The sequence below is a fragment of the Pseudomyrmex gracilis genome, unplaced genomic scaffold, assembly GCF_002006095.1.
Source record: "Pseudomyrmex gracilis isolate BER0280 unplaced genomic scaffold, ASM200609v1 scaffold_172, whole genome shotgun sequence".
Taxonomy (NCBI): Eukaryota; Metazoa; Arthropoda; class Insecta; order Hymenoptera; family Formicidae; genus Pseudomyrmex; species Pseudomyrmex gracilis.
Window position 1 is genome coordinate 237,663 of NW_018020756.1, and position 21,942 is coordinate 259,604.

Genomic DNA, 21,942 nt, shown 5'->3' on the forward strand with positions numbered 1-21,942 from the left:
CGTGGCTTGTTAACAGAATTGTGTTATCTCTTGGTCTTTGACACGGGAGTACGGAGACACGTTGGTGCAGTGATAATTTTAATTTGTAAATAGACTGATTTATACACAATTATAGAAATTTAGCGTGTAATTTATTACATACTTTAGTCGTTACTCCTAGGTGTAAGCTTATCATGTAAATATCACACGCACGAAGGAATAGAATAATAACTTTTATAAAGTCCTATTGCAATTGAATCCTAATCTATCGTTTTCTTCTTTTTCTTCTTCGAAATTTGAACAATTTCCTCTTTCATTAATTTTCTTTTCTTTACGTCTCGGTTTTGATGGTTTTTGGAGGGGATTTGCGATGTCTTCACTTTCTTATTCTTTTTTGACTTAGTTTTAAAATTTTCTTGTTTATCTTTTTCTTCTGTTAAACTTTCATTTTCGTCTGTCACTTCTACTATTTGTTCTACTGAATCTTTTTCTTTATCTGAGATTTGCAATGTCTTCACCTTTTTATTATTTTTTGACTTAACTTTGAAATTTTTCTTCTCATCTGTTTTCTTTTTTTCTGTTAAATTCTCCCCTTCGTCTATCACTTCTACTACTTCTTTTAAAGTTAAATCGCTCTCTTCCTCTTCTTCCGTTAGATCTTTTTCTTCATCTTTTACTTCCACTAAATTTTCTTCATATTTCTCTTGTTTAAAAATGCTAGCTAAAGAAAGGCACGTAATTCTTGCGCCACAATTAACAGTTTGCAGCAATTTCATGCTAGAAATGTTATACCTCCAAAGTTTGATCTCGCCTGAACTGGAAGCGCTGACTAACAGATCAGACATGTGCGCAATACACTTTACTCTCATATCGTGCGCCTTTATATTTATTACATGAGGATCCACGAGTTCGAGATTATAGAACGTAATTTCGCCGTTCTCGTGACCAATCGCAATTAATGTGTTACTTAAAAATTCTACGCAAATAACCTTCGAGTTAAATGTAAACTCCTTTTCAATACTAGCCGTTTCCACAGAATACACATATATATTGCGATTAACAGCCAGCAGATATTTGTCTCCATCGGGACTCCACTTTACGATTGTTATCCACTTCGCATCCAGCTTCAATTTTGGCACTAAGTTGGTGGCGTAAGCTGGCCGGCCTTTAATCAGATTCCATGTTCTAAGCACGCCATCTTCTCCCGTCGATAATGCTAATTTTCCTGAGTGATGAATTGCAAGGCTATGTACAGTACAGCCCTTGTGCGCTTTCAACCAATGTTTTTCAATTTGCCAATTTCCGCAATGAACTGCTGATATACTTCCGTCACTACTACACGTGAACAAATGTGAACCTTCTGAAGTGAAAGCGAGATAATTGACAGTACCTGCAAAAAATACATAAAAACATTTTATTTTAAAATGTATAACATTAAAAAATATTTTTTACTTTTTTTAAAATAAGATAAATTATTTTAAATACATTTTTATCAGTTCTTATCTATGTACCTTGATGATGCATCAACTTGCCCGTTTCTCTCCTGTAACGCAAGTCATATACGCATATCGTTTCGTCTGCGCTAGCAGAAGCTAGGTAATATTTATGAGTAGCAACAGCACGTATGCTTCCCATATGGCTGTGAGTTATAAAACTTTTTTTCATTTGATACTCCTAAAAATAAAAAATACTTCAGATTTAAACAAATTTCAACATATTATCTTGATTAAAAAATGAAATGTTTATTAACAGTATACTTTTCATGTGTATATGTATATATTTAAGAAAAACACTAAAAAATATATCTTATTTTACTTTTTTATATTTATTTTTAGTTACTATGTAAATGTTCATATATTGTAGAACATTACAAGTTGATTAACAACAATGCAACTATACATAACCTATACAACATTTAGATTAAAAATAAACTATTTGAAGTATATTTACATTTTCAGTATCCTGCACTTTGTAGCCGAGTAAGTATTGCTCATATGTTCCTACTATGATTTCGAACATTTTGTTTCGTCTATTAAAAATACAGAATACTCATTAGTAAAAATAATCATCCACACACGTAATGGCGCAAAGATGGATCAGTGGACCAAGTAAGGTTAGTATACGCCATTTAATCCACACACGTGGTCATGCACACTCTAACCGGGGTACGTTCCAAAATCCCACGTTGGTTACTAAAATGCTATATTGATTAATAAGCACACAAAAGTAAATTATAATAACATTTTTCACAGAAAAATGTAAACTAATCGCAGAGAAGAAAAAAAAATCAATAAGATAAAAAAGAGAAAATGGTACTTAATTTTTCAAATATAATCAAATTGCAAACATGCGATGAAAGATGATTCTTTTTAATATATTGTTTTCTTAAAACAATATAAATACGTTTTAATTTTGAAATATTATGTATATATGCAATTATATGTATGCATTTAACTTTATTTTGTACGATAACGAAATATCGTACAGATCATTCTTTACGTAACTATTTGTAATTACGTCTTGTACGATAAGACTTGTGCGCTCATATCATATGAACATGTGATACCACATTTAAGTGAAACAAATATTTACGTTTAAGATAAGAAAAGTTTATAAATACATACATATCTCACTTGAACGATCCACACACAATCTGTTCAGTCGGCATCGCGCTATTATTCTGTCGTCATTGCGAGAACTTGGATACTATCGCAATTTGAGGAAAATGATAGTCGCGACAATAGTCGATATAAATGTGCAAGATATAAGATTTCCGACATCTGAAAACAAGGATGGAAGCGATGCAATGGTACGTAGTTTGAATTTGGAAAAGAGATCGATCGAAAGTGAATAAATATTAAATTATTATAAGTTTCTTCATATAGTAATGTATATTTTAAAACTACCTACTTTAGATCACGTAGTTTTTTTCTTATAGCATTTAATTTTATAGCATACTGATCCAGATTACTCTTGCGCATACGTAACAATTACAACAGACCAAGGGTTTAAAGGATATGGCCTCACATTTACTTTAGGAAGAGGAACAGAAATTGGTACGTGAATAACAAAATGAATAACAAAATTCAGAAAGACACATACCATTAATAATTATTTTTACTTTAGTGGCACTAGCATGTAAATCTTTATTTACATTCGTAAAAGGTCTAACAACAACGGAAATTTACTATAACTTTGCCTCATTTTGGAGAAAGTTAACAAGCGATTCGCAGTTGAGATGGGTAATGTAAAAAAATCATAATTAAAAAATAATAATAATGTGGTAGTTACTGAGTTAATTACACGTAATTTCGATACCGATAGATCGGACCGGAAAAAGGTGTGATACATTTAGCAACCGCAGCTATTGTAAACGCATTGTGGGATTTATGGGCGCGCATTGAAGATAAACCAGTTTGGAAACTTCTTGCAGACATGACACCCGATGAGCTGATTTCTGTTATTGATTTCAGATACATGTAATTAATATTTAAACATTTCTCTTTCTCTCTCTCTCTTTCTCTTTATATATATATATGTTATATAAAAGTTTTTCAATACGTATTCAATCATAAACAGCGAGGATTTAATAACCCCAGAAGAGGCGAAGATAATACTTGAGCAAAATCGAGAAAACAGAAAATACAAAGAGAGTGATCTAAAAAGAAGAGGATATCCCGCGTACACGACTGACGTCGCATGGTTAGGCTACACCAACGAACAGGTTGAAGAGCTCTGCAGAAAATATTTACACGAAGGTTTCACAGGGTTCAAGATAAAAGTCGGTCAGAATCTCGAAAACGATATCGTAAGATGCTCAATAGTGCGTCGTGCGATTGGTTACGGCAATAAATTGATGGTAGATGCGAATCAAGTGTGGTGGAATGTGAGTGAAGCGGTAGAATGGATGAAAAAGCTACAACCGTACAAACCTTATTGGATAGAAGAACCTACATCTCCCGACGACATTCTCGCACACGGTGAAATTCGGCAAGAATTACACGCTATCAATATCAAAGTAGCTACCGGCGAGATGTGCGCAAATCGTGTTATGTTCAAGCAATTTATGCTATTTAAAGCAATAGACGTTTGCCAAATCGATGCTGCAAGAGTTGGCGGAATTAATGAACTCTTGGCTATATACCTCATGGCATATGTGAAAAATAGTAAGTTTTACACAACATATAATCTCAGTAGTACCTAATATTTTTTTATATCTGAATATTTCAAAAAAGCACAAAGGAGAATTTATAAGTTTCAGAGAAAAATAAGATACAATGATGTGTATGTTTATTTTTTCGCAGTACCCGTGTGTCCGCATGCCGGTGGAGTAGGTTTGTGCGAGATGGTCCAGCATCTCCAAATGTGGGATTACATCTGTTTAAGTCAAACACAAGAAGAGCGAATGATAGAATACGTGAACCAACAGCATTCACAGTTTGAAAATCCAGTCAAAATTGAGAATGGTTATTATATGCCGCCCTTAGAAGCAGGATATTCGACCAAGTTCAAAGATGATTCTATCAAAGATTACATCTATCCAGATGGTGACTACTGGAAACAAAGATTGAGCAAACAGGAAATTAAATAAAAAATATACATGTTTACGATAAGTAAAGAAATGCAAAATAATAATGAATGAAAGATCAAAAGAAACACTGAAAGAGGGAAATATCGAAGGTTCCGTGGTGTAGCGGTTATCACTGAAAGAGGGAAATATAAAACAGGAAATATATTAAAAGATTAAGAGTTATGGTTATTTTCATAGATAAATAATATAGCATGTCTTTTGTAGATAAAAATGTTCTATTTAAAATGTAATTTGTTAAGAGACATTAATTGAATTGTAAAACATGTATACATTGTGTTATCTTTAATATATATAAATATAAAACAGTAAATATTATTATACACCATTGCACTTAATTTACAATATAAATAATTGTTGGCAAATCTTGTTTTAACAAATATTATTTTATATAAAACAGAAAGAAAGAGAAAGATAAGAACAGAGAGAATTTACTCACTTATATCTTATTTATAAATATTGCACAAAATTTTGTCTTTTTGTTATTAAAAACAAGAAGATAAAACAAGTATAAAGTTAATATTAGTTTGGTATCATTTACAATTTTTTTCCATATGTAATTTGACATAGTCTGTCTGTAAGAGAAAAGACAAAGCAATGGTTAAAATCAGTCAGTCACATCTGCATAAGAAACAGTGTTTCAATGTATACTTACACTCACAAACCAATAAGAATTAGGACTAAACATAAATTTTCTTATCATATTCATTTCTTCTACTGGCGAAATAACATGTAAATGTAAATGATGAACTGTATTAAACGGTGGCCAGTGAAATCCTGTTCGTGTAGATGCAGGATTAAGACTCAATTTGTCTGTTATAATGTCTACCGTAGCAATAATTTTATCAACTAAAAATTAATCACAGTTAAACAACCAAGACATTTACTCAATAAATATCATTTCTTAGAGAAAGAGAAAGAGAAGAAGAAAAGAAATAGAACATCTTGCATAACATCCTAATAAAATGTACACAAACCTGTATATGTAAAATACTTACAAAGTTCTGAATCTTCAGGTTTAAGTACTTTTGCATTTCGTATATGTCTGTTTGGTATTATTAAATAATGATGTGTCGATACAGGATTAATATCTTTAATACATGTAACATCATTATCCTAAAACAATAAAATTTTTATTAGATGTATGTAATAAAATTTAAACTCGTTTGACGTTTGACATTTCTTTTGACAAGCTTTCTCTCGCGTTTGTGTGTGCGCGTCTAGATGTCAAAAATTACTTTGTGGTTAACTTGTCATTACCTCGTAAATTTTTTCACCCGGTGCTTCGTTCCTAATAATCTTACAGAAAATGCAATTTGCCTCTTGCTCAGCCATCAAACTTTATTTTACTAACTAACCGTAATACATATCACAAAATACTTCAAAAATCCAAGCATCTGAACAAAACAATGACACAGCGACATCACACACAGTGGAGTAAACTCCATCTAACGATGGATAACGTAAATATCGGAGCCGTTGAATTGTGTGTTCGAAAAAGAACAGCGTTTCTTGATGTTAAATCAAGAGTTCGAAAAGTGCTGAAAAATATGCGAATAATTTATTTGATCGTCGCGAGACACACAGTAACAAATCTTGATAAAAGTCATTGGTACGATATTTTATACTCTTATAGATATCGAAGTGTCGTATCCAAAGAACGCATTTAAAACTAGGCGGAAAAACTCGGGATTGCATTTCTGACCTTCTTCGAGTACGTTTACAAACACAAATATTTATGTCAAACAATATGACGTGTTCTGTTATATTTATAATTGAAAATATTTCCAGATCTTGTTCCGTTAATTGTGTTGTGCCTTTTCAATTTGTGTATAATTATTTACTAGAAAAAGCATTTATTTAATATATAATAAAGTGTACTGTACAAAAATGACAACAGACGCGAAAATCATAGATATCGACGTGCGTGATTTAAGATTTCCAAGAAGAAAAGTAAAGCGTAATGAAAAATCGGTAAGCGCATTAAAATGTGTGAAACAATAATAATAAGTATCAGTAAATAATAATTTTATATATCCGATCTCATATTGTTTTTATTTGTAATAACAGAGTGTAAATCCTAACTACATCTGCATATACGTAACGCTCATAACAGATAACGTAAAATACAAAGGATATGCTCTCACATGTGAATTGGGAGAAGGAGTTGAACTTGGTATATAAAATTTTCTCACACTTGAACAAATATACTCACTGTTCTTTACAGAGTCTATTATTTCACATAAAAACCTCTAGTAGACGTCACATAAAAGCATGAACGTCTAATGGACATTATATGAATTTATGTGGGATTGATAAAAATATAATTTTAATTATTATAATAACCTATATAAGTATAAAACACTTTCTCAAGAAACAGAAAATATTCATTACTACACATGCAATGCAAAACTCACGTGCAACTTTCTGTGCAGTAACAGCAACGTGCAAGCTCCTTTTTAATCTCGTAAAAGATCGGAACGTAGCGGAGATTTACAGCGATTTTGCATCGTTCTGGAAAATGTTGACGACCGACAAGGAATTAAATTCGGTAAACGAGAAAACATATCGCGAATATGCAAACAAATTAATAAAATTCGAATCATAATTTTGATAAAAAAAGAAAAACAACATATATATTTTTCTCAGTAAAATACATTGGGAAACGCGCTTTCATCAAATATAAACAAGAAAAAACAAACATAAAATATCTCGCGACATCATATATAATTATGTCTGTTTTATATTCATTCTCTCTTATAGATAGGACCGGAGTGTGATGTGAGACACATAGCCACAGCAGTTATCGTAAACGCATTGTGGGATCTATGGGCGCGTATCGAAGGTAAACCCGTATGGAAACTTCTTACGGACATGACACCCGAGCAACTCGTATCCACAATAGACTTTACACACATGTAAGTGTTCTGAGTTCTCTTTTCTCCAAAAAGCCAGGATTATTTGTTTCTATAGTATAATATTCATACACACGCGAGAATTTTATCAAAATGCACACAGTTCTCGCACTGTAACTAAAGAAGAGGCAATAGACATGCTCAGGAAACGAGAGGCGCGTAAAAAGAAACTTGAGGAAGAGATACAGAAAACAGGATATCCCGCATACGTGGCAGACGGATGGACGGATTATCAGTATTCGCAAGTTTACAATTTTTGCAAACGTTACGTAAAAAGCGGATTTAACGTATTCAAAGTGGATATAGATAATGACGAGGAGAGACTGCCTGCGGTGAATATGCAATCCTGTATCTTAACGAGGAAAGTTATAGGCTGGAAAAATAGAAAACTAATAGCGCACATAAATGAAACACTACCGAATCGGGCAATGGCGTTCACTATAGTAAAAACAATAAGTTCGCGTATATATACACAACGAAACCAAAACGGAATACTTCGACCTTTTTGTATAGAAAATGCGATATCTTCTGACGACGTGCTGGAATGTTTTTATTTGAAAAGTCAGATCAAACACTGCATCTCATTATGTGTCGGTGAAATGTGCTCGAATTGCGTCGTAGCCATGCAACTGCTCAGACTGATGATACCCGATTTTTGGCACATGAACGTAACAAGAATGGCTGGTGTTAACGAAGCCTTAGCTGTATATTTTCTGGCGGAGAAGACAAAAAGTATATTTCCAATCAATCGTACCTTTTATGTAGAAACATATTAAAGAGATTGTAGACTTTTTTTGACGTGAATTTAGAAAAGCTGTTAGCTGGACAAAATGTGAAATAGAAACTTCTATTTATAGCTCCAGTCTGGGGATACGGTAACGGAGCAGGTTTAGGTGAGATGATTCAACACCTTCAAACATGGGACTATATCTGTTTAAGTCAAACTACTGACCAACAATTAATACAATTTGTGGATCAACTACACGGGTATTTCGAAAGGCCGGTATTCGTTCAAAACGGCAAGTACATGCCATCCAAATTTCCTGGATATTCAACTAAGCTTAAGGATAAGTGTATTTCGAGATGGTCCTATCCGAACGGAACGCGATGGAAATATTTGCTTCGAACAGGGAATCTACGTTCATCAACAAAATCGGTTCCTCAAAGAGATTTTCCTACGTTCGTCAAGGAAAATATTTTGTTCGTAGGACAAAATATTCCATCATCATCTCATAGCACAACTGACTTATAATCTATTTTGCTGACAATTTATTAAATATAGTTATTACTGGAAGAGAAAAATATACACATAAGAATATTACGCGAGGAACGATTGAATTAACAGTCGTGTACAGTCGTGATCTAGAGTGGTTTAAGAAAATGCGTTTTATGTGAAAATAAGTTTTTTATGAATAAATAATTTTCAATAGATAAAGCACTATAAAAAATATTCCGACAGCGATTGAAATGTGAAATGTTGTAAGAATGATATTTCGTGGTTCCAATCGACACCTCAGTTGTGATCATTTGAGACTGTTCAATACATCATATTTCGACTTTGTGTAGATATAAATATATATATATAGTATATACTATTACATGTGTATATTACTTGTGGAAAACAAAAAGAGGCTTGTCGAAATATTTTGTGACTGTCTTCTATCGATTGCAAGTGAATTTTGCACGAATTCTAGACCTATATCTTTTTTACGCTTCTGACATTTTTCGTTCAATCATTCAACATGATTCTTGCCGCAATCTTTGAAATTGCAAGATATGCAAAATTCATATAAGAAACTTATTAAATCACATTCTTCTCTCATGACAAAAAAGGATATCAAAGATTCATAAAAATTACACGTTTTTTTGATTTGACATTACTTTTTAATTTAAAATATATAAACTGTACATATATATATTTATAAGTAGCATATGTATATGTATATTTGTAATTGTAATATACTAAATGTGAGCGTGATAAATTAATAATGTGTGTAACATATTTATAGAGTGGCAGTTGAGCTCGGGGGAAAATCTTAAATCTTCTACGAAACTTGGGAAAGGGGAGTATAAAAAGCCTTCTCTCTCTTTCTACTTTGTAAATATTTACTATTTCTTTCGTCTTTAAAGTTTTTTTTTCGTTTTTTTTTTATTAAATAAAAGAAAGACAAAAATTAATAAGACGCCACTTTTTATAAGTTTATCCTGCGAAATATGTTTTACACACGATTATTGAATGTAAATAATAATCATTTGTTACTTTCAAGATGTTCTCTCGTAATACATGACCTCATGTGGCATATGTAAATAAAATGCATTTTCAAATTTCACGTGAAATGTGCTAAAGTCAAGAAACTAAAATTGTTTTTTTTTTTTTTTTTTTTTTTTTTTTTTTTTTTTTTTTTTCTTTAAATCACATTTGCAATCAAATTTTATCCTTTATCGCTTTATAGTTCCGCCATTACAATGGACACCACTTTTATTACGTATCATAAATTTGTAGGTAACGCAGGTTAAAATTTCTTTTCTGCGAATTGTGATACATTTCAATTGTTTTATCTGTAAAGATGTTGCAAACTCATATCGCTGAAGGTGCTTTTACAAAGTCGTTGCTTCACAAACTTTATATTGAATCGAGTGCAATGTAAACAACTAAATGAACAGCGTTACTTATTTCTTGCGTGTGATTTCAACAGAATTTAGTTCATTCTAATAACTATCTTCACCCATTGTCCCATTAGGTGAGACTTAATATGCTTAAAGTAGTTTTTTTTTAAGGGTGGCATCCCTAAGGTTTTCTCTGTACAAGAGCGCATATAAATGCGCTGGTTTTTTTTTTTATAAATATCTCTTATAAATTATTACAGTGTAACTTGCACGTTTCTTGTCTTGACATAAAAATTATACAATGTACATAATGTTCACTTACGGCGATCCGCCTTTAATACTGCGGGTAAATCTTCTCTCTCTTATGTATATATATATATATATATATATATATATATATATAAAATATATAATATAATATATCATATACAAATATTTATAATGTACAACAAATATTGTATACTTTATATTATATTATATATCATAGATCCATAAGTGTGTTTTCATATATATTTTCATAATGGCGTTCTCTTTGATCGGCCTCTAATCTCTTAGGATTCTTCCCGCGCGTGTCTGTTGAAGAACTGTCCGAACAGCGTAAGTAGCATCGACGAATCGAAACTTCGGAACTTAAGCTAACTTAATACTCTAATAAAGAGGTAAGTTTCAGCTGCCCGGATAAGGCATTTGATCCGGAAGGGCGGACGAGTGATTCTGACTGGGACTCTGGTGAAAATGCGGACTGCTGCCATCCTGTGAGATTTCACTGACGACCGGCTCTTCGTATTTGCCCCTCTTGAAACGTCCGTATAGCGACGAATACGGTAGATTGTAGTGGATTGCTGCTTGATTGATGCTCATGTGTCCTAATCTGCAATCGCGAATTCACAACATCCAGCATTCATAACACGATTCTTTCTATATTTAATCAAATGTAAAATTATTTTGAAAAAATTACTTTCATTACTTTTTAAGTAAAATAAAAAACTGTTTATTATATAACGATATAAATCGTTTTATTACCTGACGGCCTCGAGAGCTTCGGTCATAGCATCTTCACTCCACGGTGTAGGATTGCTTCTGCTAAGCTCAATTCCTTCTCGTTTGCACCTTCCGTATAGCGTACCTGTGGGAATACCAAATTCCGTTGACGCTCTTTGTACGGACGTCTGGCCGGATCTAATAGCTTCTAAAGCACGATCGAGGTCGGCAGGTGTCCACGTGGTAGGACTTGCATTGAACGGTGCTGCCAGCCTGATGCCTTCTCTCCTGGCAATTTTGTACAACGTACTAGAAGGTATACCAAACGCCTTTGACGCTTTATTGGCCGAGATCGTGCCAGTGCGTAACGCTTCTAAAGCATTGTTCAAGCTCTCGTCACTCCAAGATTTTGTTGGACCATCTTTCTTCGGTGTATCGATTCCTAACCGATGTGCTCGTTGCCATAAAGTTGTCGAAGGAATACCAAAGGTTGCTGAAACGCAATCATTTACATTTGCTTTGTTATTTGATCGAATATATTATTTTTATCAGAAACATTAGCACAAATAGCGACCGACAACACATTAGAGCACAATTCTATCCAATTACCTGACGCTTTCGTCAGACTCATGTCGTGATTTCTTAACGCGTCCAATGCCGCGTCCATATCTTCTTGTGTCCACGATTTCGAGCCATGGTGATGCGAGCTGGACTGCCCACTGTGTCCCCTCGAGTTGTTCTCACCGGAGTCCGATTGACCAGAGCTTCCCGACGGCATAAGTCCGAGTAATTCCGGTGTTATCATCATCATGTTGTCACTGTCAGCTGCGTTTTTCGAGCTCACACTCGCTCGGTCTGACATGTGGCTGTCTATATCGATCGTGTCCGAAGAATCCATTGTGTGTAACGTTTCGAACTTGATCTTGACGTTGTCGCAGTTTTGAATCTCTGTGAACAGATCGTGAGAAATCGATGTGACAAACCTCGTTGTTGACGCTTTGCGAGACATCGGGAGAGAATCTTTCACGACGAAGTATCCTAGCGTTTCGCGAAAAACTTCGACGACATCTGAAGATCGATAAGCAAGCACTGTCAAAGGCGAAACTGGACGCGGAAGGACGCTAAATGAGGTTGCGTGAGTTGCTGCCACTGCTGCTGCTACAAGCCGAGCAACGCAAATCTAATCGTGACCAGTTAAGCATGATTAGGCCAATTATTTTGATTCCCTGTCCGCCTAATGACCGGCTACATTTTCAGCCCAGTAGTGTTTCACCCCACGCCCTCACCCTCACGTCCGAGCGGCAAATAAAAACGTACGACGGTCGTTGCTGAATGGACTGAGAGTAAAACGGGAGATTTCTATTACGTAGAGAAAGAAGACACGATTAAAAATATACTCTTGAAAGAAAATAAATCTGACCTTCAAGATATATTTGTGAAAAAGGAAGAAGAGTTCTGTATACCAGATGAGTTCTGAGAATGAGGATTTGTAAAAAAAAAAAAAAAACAATATTTCTAGGTAAAATATTATTTATGATTGCAAAACTGACGAGAAACATAACTTATTTAGTGAGAGGTAAAGATAATATTTAATAAAAATATGCTTCTTACTTAGATACCTACACATGTTATTGCACATATCTCTGTTAAAAAAACACTATACTTCTATATTTTTAATAAATTGAAATATTTAAAAAAAGTCTATTTTTAATTCTAGAAAAAATATGCTTTCTCCTTCGACTATCCTTTCGTGACCGCTTAGACACACATCTCGCTTGTAAATTCTCTTCGCAGTCAAGTCAGCTGGGACATTTGCGTTGTTCCGCGTTGTTCATTAGCAAAAATTAGCGATAAAAAAAAATTCACACTCGACCGCAAAGGTAAAAATAGTCGCTCTATATAATCGCTTTATTCGCGTCGTATAATGATAACAACCATCGTCGCGAAGAATCGACGTTTCTGTGAGCGCGCGAATCAAGAGTTGTAAAGTTTTATACCTGTAGAATGATGATCCGGATCTCTCAGGTGGGTGATGGTGGTGCCTACTAAGGTGGCGCTAGGAGGGGTAGGTTGAGTCTCGGGGGGTAAATCGACTTCTCCGGGATCCGGATGATGGCCGTAGTGACCTAGCCCTGTGTGACAGAACATGTCACCTTTTTATTCGATGTGAAAAAGGTCTGCTCTGCGTGGTCCTGAAAACGGTAAATCGCCCCACACCTGGAATCTCTCATTAATCACACGACGAAGATGTTTTTTCTCAATTAAATCGCTAAATGTGTTTGTCGCGGGATAATAGCAATTAGTACGACGAAACACTTTTTTTTTTTTTTTAATGCGTTTGATCTAAAAGCTTATGAAAAGATATATTTCATAAATGCGTATAAACAAAAGGACATGTCTCATAGTTTGTATTACCAAAGTGAAAATAACTCTGGAAAATATTGATTTACTTTGCATCGGGAAGACAATTAGAGAGACACAGAATCTAGACACACGAAACAATCTCAATTAAAAGCAACTCACACACAGACGTTCTTTAATCAAACACAAACTCTCTTATTTGAGTATCATTAAAGAAAAAGTCACTGAAAACAAAATTATATTTTAAGTTGTCATTTGTACACAAAGAAAGTAATTTATAGATACGATATTGTTGTAATGAACCGTTTTTTTTGTGTGTGTGAAATAACACAAATCGATGGTGGGAAATAAGTCACAAAAACAGAAAAGAAATTCCAACAAATACAAAGACCAGATGTGGGGCGGACATCTTAATTAACAATCTTACCGTTGTTATTCGCGCCGTTACCGTTGTTATTGTTATTGTTGTTGCTACTGTTACTACTACGTTGGCAATTTTCCAGTGCTACTGCTGCTGTTGCTGTCTCCGTGCACTCTTCATCTTCGGCTTGCCAGTCCCGATGGTTCTGCGGAATATCCGGTACGAATTTAGCGTCGACCCTGACGAGATCGAACCGCCCGTCGACACGTCGAAAAGTCACGCGTTTGTGCATTTTTCGTGCTTTTACAACGCATTACAAGCGGTTAATTCGGGTTGTTAAACGTTTTATCGTGGTCAAATTTTCGTTCAGGTTTTTAAAAAATAAAAATATATAAATTTGACATATCTATTGTGAAAATAAAATACGTGTGTATTATCTATAACAGATAAATTTCCAATTATAAAAAATAATTTAAAAAAAAAACTTTGAAGAAAATTTTGTTTGCGTTTTAATGTATATATAAATTCGCATCATATATACTATACGCTCTCTTTTAGCAATTCGTAATTATATCGTGTCACAAATAAGAGTAACACAAATGCGCGGTGTAAGAACAAAACAAAAATAACTGTGAGCACAAATCAACTACCTGATTTCTCATAAAATATCCATTTCACAGTATCAAATTTCACGGCAATCAAGTATAAACTAATAGAGGATCCTCTTCAGTCTCTTTCTCAGAAATCAGCGAGTTATACCTCTTTGTTATCGCGGCTGTAATCGTTGTTGCCCTCCTCCTCTTTGTAACGTTCGTAGTGTCTCGGATCGGTGGCACGCGGCTCAAACGTCGACCGCTCGATTCTAGGTCTCTTGTACCGCTGATGATGATGATGCTTCTTCAGCTTCGTGTAATTCAATCTCGGGGTGCCGGATTCTCTCGGTGGCGAGCTCAGACTTGTGACAGGTTGCGGACCGTCTCTGTTTTCCGGCACCTCGCACAAGCCCTTGATCTTCAGCTGATCGGCCGTCTTTAACAGCGACTGCAAGAGAAAACGAAAAGACTTACTTCACATTTTAACGCATCGTTGCGGCAATAGAACTTAAAAGTCTTTAGCTTTCGCAATGTGTCTTATTCTTTGTGTGTTTTGTGAATAAAAGTAATACAATGCGAATAAAAATATGATGCCAGTAAAAAAATCTCAATCTACTTTATTACTTCACAATACACGCGTCAAGGTTTATTAGTTTGCAAATAAATTATACATTAAAAATTGTTTCCGAATTGTGGGAATCGATATTTTTGTTCAATATCATTGTGCTGCGTGAATTACAGCGAATTATATGTGTAAATGAATTAGTTCATTAATTAGCGTAAATATATCGAGTAATCGAGACAAATGTGTGCTGAAAATGCGCGCAGAAAGGTCGCCGTTCGGAGATCAAGGCGCGCGCGCGCGCGCGCTCGGTCGCGGAATAGAAAAATGCTCATTTCGGTAAACCGCTTTGCGAAGCAAGCGAAAGACCGCGCTAGTCCGGTCCGATTGGATTTGCATATTTCTCGCACGAGCTCGTCGTCCCCGGCATCTCGTTCCGCCCGGCGGCGGTGCAATTTCATCTCGACGGCGGCGGCGACGGCGACGACGACGACGTTCGTCCACCCTCCGCGACCGTGGCTTCTAAAAATCTGAATCGCCGATTTGGTTCCGGTAAGCCGAGTCGTTCTTCCAATTTCTTGACAACGAGAAATTTCACGTCTCAGCAATTATATCTCTAATTGAAAACAAGAGACTTAATTTTTACAGTTTAAGTTTTTCAAAAAAAGAAAAAGAAAAAAACAAAGAAACTTGCTCGTAACTTGCGACTTTAAATATCGAAGATGATTCTTCCTCCAAGAAAAGTTTTAACGCGTGTTAAAAATACTTTTACATACAATAAAAATTTCTTTTTTTTTCCTCAATAACTTATCAACTTTATATGATATACACATTTTAACGATTAATATATACACATATATAAAGGTATATCTTTTATTTTAAACAAACGAGCGGCACTCAAAGATTTATGGTTAACAGTCTTCGCGATATATCTTGTCACGAAGTAACCTTGAAATCTCGACGAGTGTGACGAGGAGAGAAGTTTAAAAGACAAATGAACAGCGGAAGAGGGAGAAAGTGAAGTCAAGAAAGAAAGTTGATGGATACCATCTCCGCGTGGCGAAGCCGTCAAGTCGCGCGTGGCTTCTCGGGATGTTAGAATGTCCACGTGGCCGAACCGTCGCACGAAAGAGAGACATGCTAAGGGAAGAACCTTACGCGAATGTTGACCAAAGAAGAACGACAATGTAGGAGAGACGGAGATAGAAGAAAGAGAAAGAGAGAGAAAAGAGAACTAACGACAGCAACCCTCGTACCGAGCCTCTCTGTTCTTTAATCAAGCCAGGGGTGGCACGATTAGGCGGGGTCTGCGCGGTTGCCGGCGGCGTGAGAGTGGCACCACGGGGCAACCGCGGGGAAGAGAGGAGGGTAGTGGGAAGAGGACAGGGGGACAGAGGCAGAGGTTGCATCGGGGCGGAGGGGACGTCGGTTGGCGGCTGGAACGCGTTGCGTGGGTGGAGACGGAGGGAGAGACGGCGGATCGGCCTGGATAGATTGAGAGAGCGTGACAAGGAGAGAATGAGGGAGAGTGAGCAAGAGAGAACGGGGGAAAGAAGGAAAGAGAGAGAGAGAGAGAGAGAGAGAGAACACGATGAAGAGAAAGGGAAACGGTGAGACGGGAAGCAAGAAAGAAAGAGAAAGGGAGAAAAATTCAGAGAGGAAAGAAGAGAGAAATAAGAGGGAAAGGAGGAGACGATGCGGGAGAGTAAAGGGATGACGGAGAGAGTGAGAGGACTGAAACGTGGCGGAGGCAAAAACGCCCGCAGGAAGAATGGGGAGGCCTCCGACGTGGCTGTCGCGGCCCCAGGCCCGTATCGACCACCCCCAACCCCCGACACGCATACCCTCCTGTCTCTCTCCTTCCCTCTCTTTCCTCAGCGTGTTCGCGACGGCATCGACACCAATGACTTTCAAGCGTTTCTACGCGCGCACACGTCCGCCTGTCTCTACCTCTCTCTCTTACTCTCACGCCTTCGTTCGCGTTCGCCGGTTCGTTACGGCCGGGCGTGTGCACGGCCGCCCCGAAAACGTCCGCGGATCTTCGATCTCGGCGGCGCGGGAGTTTGATGGCGCTGGTCGGGTCGCGGGGCACACGCGATAATCGAGCGTCTCCGTCGGGACGAAGCGAGCGAGTGAACGAACCTGACGACGATGACGAGCGACGGCAGCGTGGCTTTTGGCAAGGAGGCCCGGAACGTGCGCGTTTATAGCGTTAAATGTGGCAATTTCCGATTATGAATGTGCAAAACTTTCATATTCCGTTGTCATTGGGGATTAAAGCCGCACTGAAGGCGCAATCTTTCATCTTTTCTATATTACGCGTGACTACCGCTTTTATTAACGGTTTTATTAAACGTAGATGATAATATGAGAGATCACGTTTGACGCGAATGCATTATTAAATAGGCAGTGTGAAAAGCGAATAATTCAGAGTTGATTCTTTTAACGTTTCTTTTACATTTTTTAGAACAGTCAAAACAATGTCAACTTTCATTCTTTTCAGCAAGACAATAGCGACACGAATAAATTGGCAGAATATTAGAATTTATTTTATCCAAACAACTGAGTGGCAACATCTGTCTATTAGCAACACTTGTTAACATCGTTTTGTTTACTTAATTCCTTCGAAAAGATGACAACTCCGAAGTCAAGTTGGGCGAAGTTGTAGAAAGTCGGTTTCGATAGCTTTTCTTTCACTACTACAAGCGCCTCGTCGCGCGTTTGGAACACTCCAAAAAAAAAACACAAGTTTTACACATAAACTACATAACTTTTTAGTACGTACGAAGTGTACTTACGTACTTCGAATATCAAGTCTCTATAAATTATTTTCTACATTTTACTTATTTTTTCTTGAACTTGTATTTTTGTATTTGTATAATATACAATTATTATATTTAATTAATACATTTTTAAAGTTTGTTTTGAAATATTATATTATTCTGTGTGTACTGTGTGTTTCAACAGCACGCAGTCGATATTAGAGCAGCCCGTAATTGGGGCAAAATCATTAAGCATAAAATTTGTTATATCGTATAGATAGGTATTTTCGATAATAAAGATTGTTAAATTATTAGTTTAATTTTTGTTTTTCCGTAATCTGATGAATCTGAGAGAATATGTTTGCTTGTTCAACGTCTTCAATTGATTTTTCTAGGTGAGATTTTGTCATTCCACAGTGTGTCGCGGAAACGGAATGGACGCGGAAAAAGAAAAATGAAAAGAGACGCACGGGGAGCGGAAAGAGTAGGCTCGGATTGCGCTCGTGGGAAATGGCGTTTCGTAGTTCAATTAAATAAATAAAGGGCGGAAAAACCTTTGCCGACACGCGGTGCTTTAACGGCTGCGACGGCACTTGGAGAACCACGGACGGAAGGTTGCAAAAGCGGGGAAGAGCGCAAGGGGGAAAGGGGAGGTTTGCGCTGCGGGAGTTAGGCGGCGACGGCGACGGGGCGGGTGGTTGGCTGGTTGGTCGGTTCGGAGGTGGATGCATAGGGGTGGTGCCATCGGTTTGGAGGCGAGAGGGACACGGTCGCACCGGCAGAATCCGACCTCACCAATCAATACTTAGGGTTCAAGGGCATCGGCCGACCAATTATCCCGGACTAATTGACGCGAGACGCCGGTGAAAAAAAAAAAACCCCCGGATCTACCCCTCCGGCAGCGTCACTTCCGGTCGCGCGTTTGCCTTTTAGGTAAATCGCGACGATCGAGAAGGCGGGGGAAGAAGACGAGGAGAATCGCGATTGATCGGTGAATTTCCGTGGGAATTGTATGCACACAAGAGCGATTATATTTTTAGCTGTTGTTGAATGAGCTGACGTAATTATTATTGAATGAAAGATCAAAAAGAGAAAGAAAAAGAATAATGTAACTAAAAATAAAAGAATTCAGTGAATCATATTGCATGTTGCTTTTCTAACGAGAAAAAGTTTACGAGTATGTTTCCAAGAGAGCGCGGAAAAACATAAAAGAAAGATTTATCTCCGTTAAAATTATATGCTAATATTACACACTTTTAAATGTACAACAAACACTGCATGAGAATCGCACACAACTCCAGCAGGTGTGGATTGTGTGTTTATACATGAGAAATCTGTTGTAAGATTTTTCTCCGCGCCATGAACGAGCGATGTCTCCTGTTCAAAGAGAAATAAAGAAGCGATTGGAACGCGAACGAAGTCCAACAGGTGTAAATCCGCAAAAAAGATCGACCTTCGTGGAAAGGTTCACGGAACGGACGGGGAGAATGGAGGGGTTGGGAGTTGTTCGCCAAGAGAGAGCGTACTAAGGGAAAGTAAGGCGCTTTATATAGAGAGAACACCGGAAGGAAAGAAAAGAAGAGAAAGAAAAAGAAGAGAGGAAAGAGAGCACGAGGGAAAAGAGAAAAACGGGGTGGAATGACGCCTGAGAGGCGGGGAGAGAGGGGAGGGTGGTGAAGTAGGAAGAGAGAGAAGGTGAAAGCACGCCGGTGAGAAGACAAGGCGTGAGGGGGAGGAAGGGGAAGAAGAGGGAATCCCCGAAGACGGTCGTAGGGTCGTCTCCACTATTACGAATACGGCGCCATAACGGAATTGATAATGTAACGGGCGTCACGAGTATAAACCTCTCTCCCTCACTCTCTTTCTCTCTTTCTTCCTCTCTCTCTGTTTCTCTCCTCTCTCGCTTCTCCGCGCTGCTACATAACCTCCTTTCTGAATGGGAGCGCGACCCTGGCCGCACCACGTGCTCGCCCTCGAGTAAACGTAAGAATACGACCAGCCGCAGGTGTCTTCTCGCAAACTTCCGCGACGCATCTCTCTCGCCGGGGTTGAATAAAACATTTCAACAACGCGTAAAAGGGTTTACTGTCTCGTTATCGATTTGCTTTGCTCGGGTCAATATTACTTCATCTTTGACAAGAGATATCTTGTGACGACACATGTGTCGAAGCACTGATTTTTTGTTTTGCTCTATCTTCGATGTCGAAATCTCAGTGGAAAAGAGATCGGTGAGATGTTGAAATGCTTCTTAGATTACTCGAAACGATTGATCTTCATCCTAAAATATATCGACACGTTTCTTAACACATTTCTTAAATCTCTATAAAAAGAAAATGTTTCTCAGATTATTATATGCACATTTTTACGAGATGTATCGCTTTTGCGTAAGTTCTCATCGACAACGGAAGGGAGCAAAATTTGTTACTTTGTCATTTTTTAAATATTCTTCTTTAACACGTCTCTATGTCAAGTCTAATTTTAATTTGCAAAAATAAAATGTGCTTAATCGTCGACGAACAATCCGCAAACTCGATGTGCACGTGGCTTAAGATGTGTCGACGCAATGCGTATCCGTTAGTTTTGTTTGTAGTTTTGTGAACTAAACTTTTGACATTTCTACCAAAGTTTTCAAAACAACAAATGTTAGTATTTGTTCGCAGTTATTGTATAGTAACAATAAGTTTGTACGTGTAGTTTGTGCTCGCGCATGAAACGATGGAGCGACGTAGACAGTGCGCATCATCGTTTTCACGCAGTATAAATTTAGTTACAAAAAGATAAACATCAGTAATGCAAAAATATACAAAAAAAGTATCATAATCTTTTTTCTGTACCTTCGATAATTATGTTTTTTACGTTTTTGATGAGGATAAAAAAAGACTACAAAACTGATTGCAATTCACACTGCGAGCCGGAGCGGCGCAATCGTATTTACGAACGTGGAACGAAGGAGCGCGATAATGGGAACGGCATGGCTTTCGTAGACAGTTTAAAGGGCTCTCGTAAGAGCCACCCTCAACGGGGGTTAGCATTCGTGGGAAGAAGGACGATCTCCGGATCCTTTTACGAGCGCGTCTTCTCACGAGACGTTCACAGTCAGGTGCTCCGAGAGTTGTAAATCCACGATTCACACGAACAAGCAACATGCTTGCTTTTTGTCGATCATGCGTTTTCTCGGTGCTGAATCGGCCACGTACTTCACATACATACGCGTTAAAAAAGATTTGAATAATAGCTCCTGTTGAAATCTTTTTTCTTCACATGTTACGCTATTTTGTAAAATTATGTACATCTCCTCTCTTATTACGTATTCATTAAGATAATGTTTTTTCTTTCTTTCTTTTACATGTGACTCTTGTATTGATAAAATAATCTCGTCGTTAGAATTCAATAAATCTTGATAAATTGTAGACGTGCAGTTTTTCGTTAACAAATAAAAATAAATTATACTTATCTCGCGAGAGGTAATCTGTGTTCGAAGTTATTGCTGTTGGAGTTAATATAATCGCGGAGCAAGCTCGACTAGTTGTTGGTTTGCACACAAAGTTAGCATAATTCGAGATCCCGTGTGTACGCAGCCTAAGGTGCGAGCGACGACGACAACACGTGTTCTCGGTGCTTTGCGTATCGTTTTGTGCAACGACGCTATTCTACGAAACGATGCCCCCGTCATAATACTTAGGAAATTCACAAGAGCGTTATCAATGTCTCACGCCATATGCAACAAGAAATCCACCTTACCTCTATATTCACTTTGTCACCTTCAAACCTTATTACAGAAAAAATGAAAGACACGCACAAATTTAGGAAGAAAAAATATACAAAGCAAATAGTGAAACAAAATAAAAAAATTGCACAATAAAAAAAAAGAAAATTTCCTAGAAGAAAATATATAATTATTATTTCATAAATTTTATGCCTAATGACATTTACAGTCTTTTTGCATGTTTTTTTTTTAACACATCCAAGTCAAATCGTCTAAACAAACGATATCAAATTCAACGTTATTTTTACATGTTCCATTCAAGAATTCAAACAATTTTTATTCATCAATGCGCTAATAAAAAAAAAATTGGCACGAATGTTTGAAATTTTATAAATTTTCTCGAAAAATATTTAATCCAGTTATATTCAAACGAAGAATATGCAACAGCTATGAACGCGCGTCGACTCGGTTCGACCGGAACGAGAACATTCCCGTGGTCGCGGCGCGAAACAAATACGGATTGCCGA

At 37.0% G+C, this 21,942-nt stretch overlaps 5 protein-coding genes across 12 annotated transcripts in view; 2 read left to right on the forward strand and 3 right to left on the reverse strand.

Annotated features, from left to right (window-relative positions):
- Positions 1–213: 213 nt before the first annotated feature.
- LOC109857786 (p21-activated protein kinase-interacting protein 1-like) lies at positions 214–3,998 on the reverse strand. Of its 3 annotated transcripts, none has more exons than XM_020434476.1 (4): positions 3,912–3,998; positions 1,930–2,008; positions 1,491–1,653; positions 214–1,369 (listed from the first exon to the last, which is right to left on the reverse strand). In XM_020434476.1, the coding sequence occupies exons 2-4, from the start codon at positions 1,996–1,998 to the stop codon at positions 240–242; spliced, it is 1,362 nt and encodes a 453-aa protein (XP_020290065.1). In that variant the 5' UTR covers positions 1,999–2,008; positions 3,912–3,998; the 3' UTR covers positions 214–239. The 3 variants fall into 3 exon arrangements, with proteins under 3 accessions (XP_020290065.1, XP_020290066.1, XP_020290064.1); XM_020434477.1 differs by lacking the exon at positions 3,912–3,998 and adding an exon at positions 2,604–2,686; XM_020434475.1 differs by lacking the exon at positions 3,912–3,998 and having other exon boundaries at positions 1,930–2,177.
- LOC109857787 (mitochondrial enolase superfamily member 1-like) lies at positions 2,610–4,880 on the forward strand. Its single transcript, XM_020434479.1, has 6 exons — positions 2,610–2,788; positions 2,933–3,035; positions 3,106–3,221; positions 3,304–3,458; positions 3,559–4,145; positions 4,284–4,880. The coding sequence occupies exons 1-6, from the start codon at positions 2,705–2,707 to the stop codon at positions 4,568–4,570; spliced, it is 1,332 nt and encodes a 443-aa protein (XP_020290068.1). The 5' UTR covers positions 2,610–2,704; the 3' UTR covers positions 4,571–4,880.
- Positions 4,881–4,920: 40 nt separating this feature from the next.
- Positions 4,921–6,012, reverse strand: LOC109857790 (histidine triad nucleotide-binding protein 3-like). The gene is made up of 4 exons (XM_020434482.1): positions 5,828–6,012; positions 5,566–5,683; positions 5,223–5,416; positions 4,921–5,142 (listed from the first exon to the last, which is right to left on the reverse strand). The coding sequence occupies exons 1-4, from the start codon at positions 5,900–5,902 to the stop codon at positions 5,101–5,103; spliced, it is 429 nt and encodes a 142-aa protein (XP_020290071.1). The 5' UTR covers positions 5,903–6,012; the 3' UTR covers positions 4,921–5,100.
- Positions 6,013–6,172: 160 nt separating this feature from the next.
- LOC109857783 (mitochondrial enolase superfamily member 1-like) lies at positions 6,173–9,303 on the forward strand. Of its 2 annotated transcripts, XM_020434472.1 has the most exons (7): positions 6,173–6,281; positions 6,359–6,541; positions 6,638–6,743; positions 7,003–7,118; positions 7,331–7,485; positions 7,586–8,214; positions 8,340–9,303. In XM_020434472.1, exons 2-7 carry the CDS (start codon positions 6,458–6,460, stop codon positions 8,732–8,734), a joined length of 1,485 nt encoding a protein of 494 aa, XP_020290061.1. In that variant the 5' UTR covers positions 6,173–6,281; positions 6,359–6,457; the 3' UTR covers positions 8,735–9,303. The 2 variants fall into 2 exon arrangements, with proteins under 2 accessions (XP_020290061.1, XP_020290060.1); XM_020434471.1 differs by having other exon boundaries at positions 6,173–6,541.
- A 1,255-nt stretch (positions 9,304–10,558) lies between these two features.
- Positions 10,559–21,942, reverse strand: part of LOC109857799 (protein bric-a-brac 2-like) — a 50,686-nt gene continuing 39,302 nt past the window's right edge. For all 5 annotated transcript variants that reach the window (XM_020434499.1, XM_020434496.1, XM_020434498.1 and 2 more), the window contains exons 4-9: positions 14,552–14,833; positions 13,859–13,997; positions 13,068–13,223; positions 11,680–12,018; positions 11,113–11,563; positions 10,559–10,960 (exon numbers count right to left, since the gene is read on the reverse strand). In XM_020434499.1, coding sequence (XP_020290088.1) covers positions 10,756–10,960; positions 11,113–11,563; positions 11,680–12,018; positions 13,068–13,223; positions 13,859–13,997; positions 14,552–14,833 — 1,572 coding nt within the window. In that variant the 3' untranslated portion in view covers positions 10,559–10,755. The remainder of the gene's footprint in view (positions 10,961–11,112; positions 11,564–11,679; positions 12,019–13,067; positions 13,224–13,858; positions 13,998–14,551; positions 14,834–21,942) is intronic.

Coding starts and splice junctions, on each gene's coding strand:
- LOC109857783 (XM_020434471.1), top strand. CDS start 6,458: ATGACAACAGACGCGAAAATCATAGATATCGACGTGCGTGATTTAAGA. Junction 6,744..7,002: donor GGGAGAAGGAGTTGAACTTG/GTATATAAAATT, acceptor CTTTCTGTGCAG/TAACAGCAACGTGCAAGCTC. Junction 7,486..7,585: donor ACAATAGACTTTACACACAT/GTAAGTGTTCTG, acceptor AAATGCACACAG/TTCTCGCACTGTAACTAAAG.
- LOC109857787 (XM_020434479.1), top strand. CDS start 2,705: ATGATAGTCGCGACAATAGTCGATATAAATGTGCAAGATATAAGATTT. Junction 3,036..3,105: donor AGGAAGAGGAACAGAAATTG/GTACGTGAATAA, acceptor TTTTTACTTTAG/TGGCACTAGCATGTAAATCT. Junction 3,459..3,558: donor GTTATTGATTTCAGATACAT/GTAATTAATATT, acceptor AATCATAAACAG/CGAGGATTTAATAACCCCAG.
- LOC109857790 (XM_020434482.1), bottom strand. CDS start 5,902: ATGGCTGAGCAAGAGGCAAATTGCATTTTCTGTAAGATTATTAGGAAC. Junction 5,417..5,565: donor ACCTGAAGATTCAGAACTTT/GTAAGTATTTTA, acceptor ATTAATTTTTAG/TTGATAAAATTATTGCTACG. Junction 5,143..5,222: donor ATTCTTATTGGTTTGTGAGT/GTAAGTATACAT, acceptor TTTCTCTTACAG/ACAGACTATGTCAAATTACA.
- LOC109857786 (XM_020434476.1), bottom strand. CDS start 1,998: ATGTTCGAAATCATAGTAGGAACATATGAGCAATACTTACTCGGCTAC. Junction 1,654..1,929: donor AAGTGCAGGATACTGAAAAT/GTAAATATACTT, acceptor TTTTATTTTTAG/GAGTATCAAATGAAAAAAAG. Junction 1,370..1,490: donor CAAGTTGATGCATCATCAAG/GTACATAGATAA, acceptor TATTTTTTGCAG/GTACTGTCAATTATCTCGCT.